Consider the following 11704-nt stretch of genomic DNA (forward strand, 5'->3'; position numbering starts at 1 on the left):
AATTTGAGGATTTGTCACCATGTAAGTAAATAAGAAAATTAAGTACATAGATCTACTATGCTGCTGAGTAGAAGAGAGAATGGGACATGGGGTTGCTCATGGTGCGTGAACAACTGGGGTTGTTCAATCTGGAGAACAGGAGGCTCAGGGGAGACCTTATCACTTTCTACAACTACCTGAAAGGAGGTTGTAGTGAGGTGGGTGTCGGTCTCCTCCCTGAAGTAACAGGTAATAGGACACTTTCTTCACTGAAAGGATTATCAAGCACATGAACATGCTGCCCAGGGAAGTGGTTGAGGCACCATCCCTGTAGGAACTTTAAAGACTTATAGATGAGGAGCTTAGGGTCATGGTTTAGTGGTGTAATTGACAGTGTTAGGTTAATGGTTGGACTCTATGACCTTGAAGGTCTCCTCCAACATAAACAATTCTATGATTCTATGAGTGGATATTCTGTGCCATTTCCACAATTTACCTGAATGATGTAAAAACCATATCAATTCTGTTTCGAAAGCAGTTGGTAATGTCATTTCTCAGTAGAGCATGACCTAGGTGAAGTGGATTTCTTGACCATTTCTCAGGGAAAAATTTTGGCACTACTCAAATCCAACGTAATTTCAGCAACCTGAACAAGACAAAGGAGGGAGCTGTATAATACTTTCTTATCTCATGTGCACTCCTTGCATGTCTAGAAATGAAGATTCAGAGGTGTATTATGTTTCTCTCTTTATTGAAGATTAGAAGTTATACACCCTATCTACTTACTCTTACTTTTCTATTAGAAATTTTTTCAGCTTAGTTGCTGTAGCACTCAGCCAGGATTGATCTTCTTAATATGGTCTTACTCTTCTTTGTAAATGTAACCAATTACAGTTCCATGCCTGTATCAAAGTAATGTTCTTTGCACACTCTCACCATCTACCTTTCCATGGGTGCATCTGGTCCTAAACAGTGCATAAGTAGTTCAGGAGCTCAAGTAGCAGTTTTCAAAAAGTCAGGGTTTTGCACCAGGTTTTCCTTTGTAGCATTCTAACCAATTCGTGTCTTGGTTTCGTTTTCAGTCAGTGTAACAGCACAGGATGCACCATCTCTAAAATGTTTGCAGGAAGTTCAGGGCAAGTATTAGTGCCATTATACAAGGCACTGATGAAACACATTGAGGTAACACTGTTGGCAGTTATAGCCAAACGCATTCAAGAAAGGCAACTCAAATTGAAATAGAGCACAGAAAATGTTACAGGAATAGTCAAGACACTATAGTGTACTTCACAAGAGGAGTCTGAAGAGTCTTCTTCATCTGCTCAGGTTAGCAAAAGGAAGACCAAGAGGGATCCCACAGTTCAAAAAAAAGGTGAGGAAAGAAAATTTTGCTTAAATATTATTGAAGGAAAATAACTATTTTGCTAAACACTAAGAAAAGCTGTCCAAATGTATACTGACAATTAGATAACAGTTTCTATCTGTGGAGGAAGTGAGGTGTGAAGCAGAGCACTACAGAACAAAGCCAGCCTCACAACTTTCATAAGAATTTTTATCAGCCATGAGAGAGGATTTCTGTTTTTACTAAGTTGTTCGTAGTAAATGGAAACTTAATGCAGTGGTCATAGAAGTCCTTTCCAATTTTGTGTTTCTTTTTTATAGACTGCCCACACTCACAGCAGAGATTTTATCTCTATGATCAGACTGAAAGCATTTGCATATTTCATTTCCCTTTCATCTGTGCTGTTGCTATCTCTAGCCCTCCAAGAATGAGCCATTAATATCAGCAAGATTGACCCTCCAAAAGTCTGCCAGACTCCAAAGTGTTCTGGTGTATTTCTTCTCCCTCCAGACCACCTACATGTGGCAGCATTTCAACCTGTATGCGTGAACTTCCCAGTAGTCCTGTTATAATCAGTCCTAGCTATTCTTCCACCACATCCCTTCTGGAGAAGATCTCTGCCAAGGAAACGAGTGAGAAGGCGGAGCAGACAAGGACCTCAGTGTGTCGAGGCTAAGGGGAAGGTGGCAGCTGACTGGAAGAGCAGAGCTGGATTTATGAGCATCATGGAGGAGTGACACATGGGACCAGCCACAGAAGTGTGTGGAGAGGCCGTGGTCAGTTCGGTAGTAGGACAGTAGACCCTGATTCAGCAGGGGAGTTGGACTAGATGACCCACTGTAATCGATGGCCTTGCTGGACGTGTCAAATGCCAGAAGACAGACATACTCGGACTGAGGCAACAAGATCCGCAGAGTTAACAAAGGGAGCAATTAACTTGTGCCTATCTTATCAGACAAAAGTAAGGAGAGATAGCCCATCACTATCACTGCCCAGTGATCTGTGGGGCATGGTGGAGGCTGCACAACCAGAGATTGCTTTGGATAAAGAACAGATGGCCCCCGGAAGCGCATACCAAGATGCCCGCTCTGAAGGCGTGTTGAACTGCTGAGTCCCACTTCTGATGACACGACATTCCATGACAAGAGCCAACTGATACACAATAATTGACTCAGTCCCACCTCGCAAAAAGATTTTCCAAACATATAAAATTTGGCACTTGAAACCTCTCTTTGGGAGGAGGAGCCAACTGAGAACTTTGCCTGACGGACGGGTCGATGGACCCGAACCTCTCTTCCTCCCCCAAGAAGAGACGCCTTTTTCGTAAGACTCGCACCTCTGACTTTGTCAGACGTATCCCCGGGAACACACTGTTAACTAGAGTGCTAAACGATTACTTTGAGCTCAACTTTTGCAGACAGTGCATTTATCAATGGCAATCCTGAATCTGTGGTACCTGTCACTTGAATAAATTACTATTGCTTCAACTTTGTGAAACTGTTTCAGTGAAAGACCTTGGCAGGGCTCTGGTAGGCAAGCTGAATCTGAGAAGTGGCTACACACTTAACCCTTTAGACATGAACCGTTGACCAAGTCTGGGACTGGGGGTAGATCCAGCCGCACCTAGACTCTCCTCTGAGACGGAGTTTAGAAAGCAAGGGGGTTCGGTCTGAACCTTGTGACTCAATGGGAGGGCTCTCCTTTTGCCGCTTATCAGACTCTCCTTACCCCCTTTAACGTGACAACCACAGAGGTCCCTTCCAACCCCTACCATTCTGTGATTCTGTGTGATTCTGTGATTCCGTGTGACAGATACTACAAAGAGAGGCTAAGAAAGTGAAGGATTTTGATTCAGCAGCCAGAGTCTGACTAGAATCACTTGGGTCCATAGTCTTAGAAAACAGAAGTGAGAGCTTGAATGGAGTTTATTGCTTAATTATACTGCTGATTCAGTGGTGAAATAGACAGGTCACCAGCTGATTGCTACATGAAAGACTGTTTAACAGGACCCTGTTATTGATTCTGCTCCACCAAGAGAGCAGATATTGCTGCACACAATAGCTACCTTTCCCTCTCCACCCTGGCCTTCCCAGTACACATTTCTTTCCTGCCAGTCTTCCACAGCCCCTGCAGCAGTATACAAGGAAAAACGTAATGGCAACCAAAAACTAACAAACTGAAAGATGCAAATGTTAGCTGCAACTGTTACTTATAAGTATCTGTTGATGTTGGTGTTGATCCTCATGTGAAGGCTGTGATTTCTTCCAGTTTAAATCACTGGAAGATTCACTGGAATCAGTTTCAATCAGTTCAGCCCAATACACAGGGAAAAGTTTTTGCTAAGAGCAGATAACACACGCAATTCTGATATTGAGGGATGAAGTTTGATTTCTGAATCTGCATTTGCAGACTTCGTGGACGCAGCCTAACGTTAAAAACTGTTGTTATGTGTAGCTTCTGCTGGAGCCAATGGAAATTTGTAGTGTCAGGCATTTAGGAAAATCACATGCAGCAGCCTGTTCAGTGTATTTCAGACTTAAGCCTGTCTTGTATTATCTTAAGAGCAGAATACAGAAATGTAAGTAGCATTAAAGTACAAGAATCTTTCTCCTCTGCATAAGAACCATCCTCACCAGAAGCCCACTGCCACATTTCCATGTTCTTGCACTGAGAAGCAGCAGACTTGTTTTGCAAACCAATCAAGCTTTTAAAATTTCTGTATAATAACAGCAAGAAGCAGAGGAAGAATAGGCAGAGGTCTGAAAACTTGTGCCTCTGAACTGGGGCAGAAAAGAGCTGCGGTAGCTCAAGACTGCTGGGCAAGCATACAGAAGTACCACTGCAGTGAAGCTCTTCTTATTTAAAGAAAGCACTGAAATCAACTGAGAGATGATTGTTTGGGAATTTCTTGAACAATGAGGCAGATTTTCTCATTTTCCAATCGAAATAATTTGTTTCAATTACCCACATTATGAAGACAAAAAGATTTTTTCAGTCCATAAAGAGGACAGTTGAAGGAAACTCATGGGTTAACATTATATTCTGCTTTTGATTGAAGGCTTTTGGGGACCAGGTACATTTTTCATTTCATCCAAGCATTGGGAGAAAAAAAAAAGAATTTAAATATTTAAGGAAGATTCTTCCAGCAACGGTGCCTCAGAAAATTCAGTTAACTATGTGATAAACTTTTAGTTTTTATGAATGCTTGGTCTAATTCAGCTTCCACTTGCAAAGGGTTTACTGTGTGCCCTGACATGATGCACTGGCCGTCACCCCAGTTTACTAGAGCTCTGCTTGCTTGGCAGGGTGACTGGGAAACCTGAAAAACCCAGCATGAGAAAGAGAGCCAGCACAAGTTTAAATTCATCAATCTGCCTACCGTATAACTCAAACCAGGCAGGGTGGGAAAAAGAATTGCCTTGTAATGTCAGTACACACTCTGGGCAGGCAGCCAAGATAGCACATTTGTGAGAAAGAGATGAGAAGAAAGTGTTTTAATATTTTGGTTGAAAAAGTGACAAGCAAGGGCTATGCACAGAGGAAAGGAGAGTGTGGATGTGAAAATGAATTCCAGTGTCTTGTCTCCCAGAGGATGCTCCCTTCCCCAGGAAGAATAACATGAGAGCTAAAAATTTCACAGGAGATTTAATGACACTCCTTCAAGTTTTGTCTAGAGAGGGCAGAGAATTTACTGATCATACACCGAGAAAATACACAGGAAAGGGGAAAAGAAAAGTTGGGGACCTTGTATCAACTTTTTCTTCCCATTTCATAAAAATGTAGGTGCAATCCCTGTTTCCATGTGCTCAGTCCCACAATTCAACCCTGAGTAAACTAAGGCATGTAGTGCTGCTAAGTCAATCAAAAGACAGAAAAGAAAAAAAAGGAAACAAAACAAAATTAAACTAAACTAAATGAAACACAGTGACTGAAAATGTATGCTGAGGTACAGATCACAAAAAAGTTGAGTTTTTTTTGACAAAGTGGTATTCTATTTGAACTGAAATATAGATCATAAAAGGAAAAACTAGGAAAAAAACTGGCTAAAAGGGTGTTTAGAAACTTTTAATGCAACAGATATGGTCATCTAATGAACATAAAACTTAGGCTGAAGTACTAGCATGTTCTTACACAAGGGTTCGAGAAGGTTTTGTCCAAAAGACACAGAGAAAAACAGTAAACATCCAACAACAAAAATGAACAGGTAGCTCATATCCCATTTACACCTTCCAAACATTCAGAGGATGACAATGCAAATCAAAAAAGAGAAAAGCTCTAATAGCAAAGCTATGACAAGCTAGTAAAAGCTTCTGTTAAAGAAGTTATGCCAATCAAATACTTAAACAAGGAACAAAGAAAGGCTGCAGTTATTTTTGACCTATAAAGTAGAATAATCCCTGTTAGCATTGGTTTGTAAAACTAAATTCTCGCAGACTCATCGTCCCAACTTTTTTAAACAAATACTACATGGAGAGGGTCCCACATGGCAAAATCATAGAAATAGTGTCAAAACATCCTTACCTGTGTTTTGTCACTTGCTAATTGCCAGCCTTTATATATTTCACAGACATTTGTCAGATTCTAGCCAGAAAAGCAGAACGTTACTCAAAATGGCAGCCTTAAAAGAGCTTGTGAAAAATTTCATAAAAAGATAAAAACAACGGATACAATTTTGCGCTACCAGACAGAATTCATTTAATGGTTTATTCACAGAGGCGACTGGCAGGGGGAGAAGCAGGCTTACCGTTTTTTGCTTCTGAATTTTCTGCTTTTGAAGGACTTGCTCCTTTACCTAATAAGAAGCATTGATCAAAGAGAAGGGTTTTTACTGCTGTTCTCAAAGTCTAAAAGCTTCTCTGCACCTTAGGAATGAGAAGGAGCACACCATTTTGAATGCGCAAAGATGACCTTATAATGTAGATACACCTATCTAACAAAAATGTGCTCCCAGCAACTCAAAAGTTGCAGAAGGCTACTTTTTCTAACATCTAATGGAAAGGTCTTTGCTTCTCTAACACTTGTGCAGGAGCTGAGAAACATTTAATGTGTAATTTGCACCATTTTAGTGTGTAGGGTTTTTTGAAAATAAGAAACCCAAGCTAAAATCAACAAGGTTACTCCAGATGCAAGAAGTGCCCAGGAGGGTACTACTGAAGTCAACGGGATTATATATCTAAATAGTCTGGAAAATCTCCAGAAAATCCATAGGGCCTAGCTGCATCTTCAGCTGCTCCCATTACTGTAAAATCTTTTTTCTTGCTTCAAAATACACATGCTCACCTGATCCACTGAGCCCTCTTTGTTTAGCTACCTAAGTTGAGTGAAATTTCATCCATGTCTTTCAACAGAGATCCAATCATTTGCAAAGCTTTCCCATTATCCCCTTGCTCCCATGTTTTATGTATTTTAAATTTCAGGTTTTAGACATGATTAGAAGCACGTGTGACCAAGAGAAACATTTCTCTACATTTTCTTCTAGCCATTATTAGTAGCAGAAATGGGAAAAAAAAATCACAGAAGAGGTTTGTTCTCACGCTGCATACAGCTCTGTTTTATAGCTCTGTTTTATAAACCAAAAGGGTGGTTTAAGTAGCTCTGAAATCAGAACTCTGAAAAATCTGTCCAGCTGCTTCAACAGTCCTTCACAGACACAGGTGTGAGGAAGCTTCTGGAGCTACTCAGCATGCGTAAGTAGCAGCCAGAGGCAGCAGCAAATCTTTAGCAGGCAAAATTACTGTAGGCAGCAAGTCGGCTAGCACTAAAGTAAGGAAAAGGAAACAAAATAATGACCTGACCTTCAACTTGTTCCATCTTCAGCACCTGCATGTAGAGCTCTCCTTGTTGGGATTCTGCTGAATTCTCCATCGGGTATTTTCTTAGACACAAAAATTCTTATGCTTATGTTGAACAAAGGTTCAACCTCTGAAAAACAGAGATGAAACATTCATCTTGATCATGATCTTGTACATGTTGGGGTGAAGAGGAAGGCTGGGTCACTACTTGGCAGACTAGTAAGGACCCAAACAGCTCAGCCAAGGCTTTGGTGTTTGGTCTTGGGCAGCCCACCAGTGAAACCACTATCCCACTGGGATAGCAGCATGTCATGTCTCACAGGTCCATTGAGAGAATGAATGTGTAAAAGCATCAGATACAATTGTCAGGTATTATGGTACTGGGCATGGATGAAAGAAACTGTGCTGTTACTTAATGGTTCCTTCTCCAGTATCACATCCTTTAATTTAGAATTTTTAAGGGGCTATATCTTTGCCATTCAGTCAGTTGAATAGATCGTGAAAAGTTCCCATTAGAATGAGTGTATTATGAGTTACAGATATAGTCCTGTTGTTTATTGTTAGCAGCAGCTGTGCATGTTGTCCACCCAAGGTTGTTCGCTACTTGGTCATTTTCATCATGACACATTTAAAAAAATGCATAAATAAATAGTTTATGAGACCCCTGTACAACGATCACTGTCCAGTGTTAATTACTGCACATGATAAAGCTCCAGAACCGCAATTAGGAGAGTAGGTGCAGGGAAAGATACTAGTTTCAGGAATGTGTAATAAAACACATTTCTAGAAAACACATTGTTGTAACATCCAAGTAATACTGCCATAAGGGCTGTTCATCATACTGGTCAACAAACTCAGATATAATTAAAAAAAACCCCAAAACTCAACAAATGCAAATTTGAATAAAGATCTGTACCTTTGATTGGATCCAGGCTCAAGTTAACAGAATTATAATCCTTCTATTCTTCTTCTTACAAACTGAGATTGCACAAGCCCCTGTGTTGTATAACAACACAATGCCTTTACTACCATGAATCTAAGCGGTGTTTCCAGTGTAGTTCGTGCTCGGTTTTACAGCAGACAGGATAAACGAGACACAGAAAACAAGTGCTTATACCTTCTACCATTATGGTGCTATTAACCTAAGAAAAGGCCACAGTCCTGAATCAAGCCCATCTCAGGAGCAAAAGAGCTGGTGATGGATTCTGCCACCCCCTCATAGCTTTCCTCAGGCTCCCATTCAGTCACTTCACCTTGGCCCTGAGATAAAGATCTACAGAGGCTGTTAGCTCAACAGCCTCTTTCTGCAGTCAAAAGCACATGGACAGCTTCTTGGTAAGCAGCTCTGTGAAGGCCCTTGCTCAGTGCCTTGCCTGGACTTCACCTAGCTGAGAACATCCAGCAAAACATCCCACGTCCTCATTCAGCGGACTCACATCAGCCATTTCCTAGTTCTGTGCTGGAGAAAGTGTGCACCAGCTGCTGCTCCACCTGTCTGTCCCTCCTGCATTTCATGGGGCAGAAAGCCTGGTATAGGCCAGATAGAAAATTCAACATATGTCCAAGGAATTCCAGCGCAAATAGCTGGAGGACTAGGACTCAAGGATTACAACAACATCCACTTCCAGGCAAGTGTGCACGCAGCTAGAGCTCAGTCAAATTTCAGTCCATATTTAGCATGGTATTAGCTCAAAAATGTCACGCATGTTACCCTCTCCCGCTCAGACTGCAGAAAGTTAAAACATTTAACCAATATTTTCTTGGTAATGTACAGAGATATGACAAGATTTTAAAGGCTGAATGCCAAGTAAATGCAAAATTAAATAGCTTTTCATCAGTTTGGGTTTTTTCTTTTTTGGTAGAACCCACTCATAGTCAGTCTCTCTGACTTCAAGCAGATAACTAGAAAATGCCAGTAGTTTTTTTCAGGCTGTTCTCTCAAGAACCTAAAGGTGTGAATGGTTGTACAAACTAAGACTGCAAGTCCATCTGCCTTGTGTTCTTGTCTTGGGTTTGGCCAGGACAGGGTTAATTTTCACTGGACTCCAGGAAGATGCACAGCGGGGGGGGCTGACCCAACCTGGCCAAACAGAGCAGGGTATTCCATACCATGTGCTGTCATGCTGGGTTCCGGTGGGGGGGAGCTGGGCAGCGGGAACTCACTCGTGGCTTGGGAGCGCGTGGTGCTGGTCTGGTCCAGGAGAGAGCGGCTCTGTTGTGCGATCTGTTTTGTTTTGTGTGTTCCCCTTTTCTGTATCTTTGTTGTTACTGTTCCCTTTGTTTGCTGTTCTGTTAAACTGCCCTTATCCCGACCCACTAGTTTCTGCCTGTTTCTTTCCATTCTCCTCCGAACCCCGGCGGGGGGAGGGGTGGCCACGTAGCGCTTTTGTTGCCGGCCACAGCCAAACCATAACAGTTCCTAATGACAGCATCATGGAACAAATATTTCGGAAGGACAGTATCATAGAATGATACAATCATAGAATTGTTAAGGTTGGAAAAGACCTCTAAGATCATCAGGTCCACCTGTCAACCCAACACCACCATGCATATTAAACCATGTCCCGAAGTGCAATATCCACACATTTCTTGAACACCTCCAGAGGTGCTGACTCCACCACCTCCCTGGGCAGCCTGTTCCAATGCCTGACCACTGCTGCAGTGAAGAAATTTTGCCTAATATCTAATCTGAACCTCCCCTAATGCCGCTTGAGGCCGTTGCCTCTCGTCCTATCACTGGTTACCTGGGAGAAGAGACCAGCACCTGCCTCACTACAGCCTCCTTTCAGGTAATTGTAGAGAGTGATAAGGTCCCCCTCAGCCTCCTCTTCTCCAGACTAAACAGCCACAGCTCTCTCAGCCACCTCTTGTAAGAGTTGTTCTCTGGACCCTTCACCAGCTTTGTTGCCCTTTTCTGAACATGTCCAGCACCTCAAGGTCCTTCTTGTAGTGAGGGGCCCAAAACTGAAAATTTTTGAAGAACGCTTTATTGGCCTCTGGCATCATTCCTGCGCTGCAACCTTCATCAGGTTGACCGAGTTCTTCATGGGCAGGAAAGGCTTGATCTTGTGCCTGGCCCAGACACCCTTGCAGTACCACAACCCTGTGTGAGGATGTTTGCCCAGCCAGCGATTCCAGCCTGTCTTCCTGATCAACCTCTTGTTGTGGTCAACATTGGACACGTGGCCCACCGTGGCCATGCAGGTCTCCAGCACCTGCATATGCCACTTGGAAGGCAGCTGCACTATGGCCATCCTGTTCACTTTCCTCAGCAGCACCCCACAAGTCCCAGCCACCTGGATGTACAGCGCTGCCTTCCCAGGGTGGCTCTCCAGGTTGTGGATCATCTTGCTAACAAGCAGACCCCCGAGCGGGTAGGTGTCCCCTTCGTTGGCTGACACTGCCATCGTGCCCATGTGAGTGGAGGTCTTGATGATGTCCCCCAGTTGCATGTTCTCCATGGCAATGATCCAGCACTCACGGTTGTCTCTGGCCACCAGTGCAATGTCAGCCAACCCGCAAGGGCTGTATCGGACATTGATGGCCTTCTCAGTGAAGGGCTGTGACAGGGCCCCCTCCTCATAGAGCAGCCACTGGAAGTCGAACTTGCGGTACCACGTCTTGTGTCCCCCACCAATCCCCCTCATGTTCAGAAGGAATTTCCTGTGCTTCAGTTTGTGCCCCTTGTCCCTTGTGCTCTTTCTGGCACCAATGAGAAGCATCTGGCCACATCCTCTTGACACCTACCATTAAGATATTTGTAAGTATTTTCAAGATCCCCTCTCAGTCTTCCCTTCTTCAGGCTAGACGAACCCAGCTCCCTCAGCCTTTTCTCGTAGGAGAGATGCTCCAGTCCCCTCATCATCCTCGTAGCCCTCCACTGGACTCTCTCCAGTAGTTTCTCGTCTTTCTTGAAGTGGAGAGCCCAGAACCAGGTGCAGTAGTCCAAATGGGGCCTCACTAAAGCAGAGTAGAGGGGAAGGAGAACCTCCCTCGACCTGCTGGCCACACTTCTCTTAATGCTTCCCAGGATCCCATTGGCCTTCTTGGCAACCAGGGCACACTGCTGACTCAGGGCTAACTTGTCAACCACCAGGACACCCAGGTCCCTCTCCGCAGAGCTGTTCTCCAGCAAGTCCGCCCCAAGCCTGTACTGATGCATGGGGTTGTTCCTCCCCAGGTGCAGGACCCTGCTTTTGCCCGTGTTGAACCTCATCAGGTTCCTCTGCGCACAACTCTCCAGCCAGTCCAGGTCCTGCTAAATGGCAGCACAGCCTACTGGTGTATCCACCACTCCTCCCAGTTTGGTGTCATCAGCAAACTTGCTGAGGGTGCACTTAACTCTTCATCCAGGTCATTGATGAAGAAGGTGAACAAGACTGGGCTGAGTACTGACCCCTGAGGAGCTCCACTAGTTACAGGCCTCCAACTAGACTCAGCGCCGCTGATGACAACCCTCTGAGTTCGGCCATTCAGCCAGTTCTCAATCCACCTCACTGTCCACTCATCCAGCCCACACTTCCTGAGCTTCCCAGTGAGGAGTTTATGGGAAAAAGTGTCGAAAGCCTTGCTGAAGCCTAGGTAGACTGGC

The 11704-nt window shown here is 43.8% G+C and overlaps 1 protein-coding gene across 1 annotated transcript; it reads right to left on the minus strand.

Moving 5' to 3' along the window:
* Window positions 1-10115: 10115 nt before the first annotated feature.
* On the minus strand, window positions 10116-10760 carry LOC104326745 (large ribosomal subunit protein uL2m). The gene has a single exon (XM_009931553.1). It carries the CDS (start codon window positions 10758-10760, stop codon window positions 10116-10118), a length of 645 nt encoding a protein of 214 aa, XP_009929855.1.
* Window positions 10761-11704: the final 944 nt, after the last annotated feature.

The sequence above is a fragment of the Opisthocomus hoazin genome, chromosome Z (genome assembly GCF_030867145.1).
Source record: "Opisthocomus hoazin isolate bOpiHoa1 chromosome Z, bOpiHoa1.hap1, whole genome shotgun sequence".
Lineage (NCBI taxonomy): Eukaryota > Metazoa > Chordata > Aves > Opisthocomiformes > Opisthocomidae > Opisthocomus > Opisthocomus hoazin.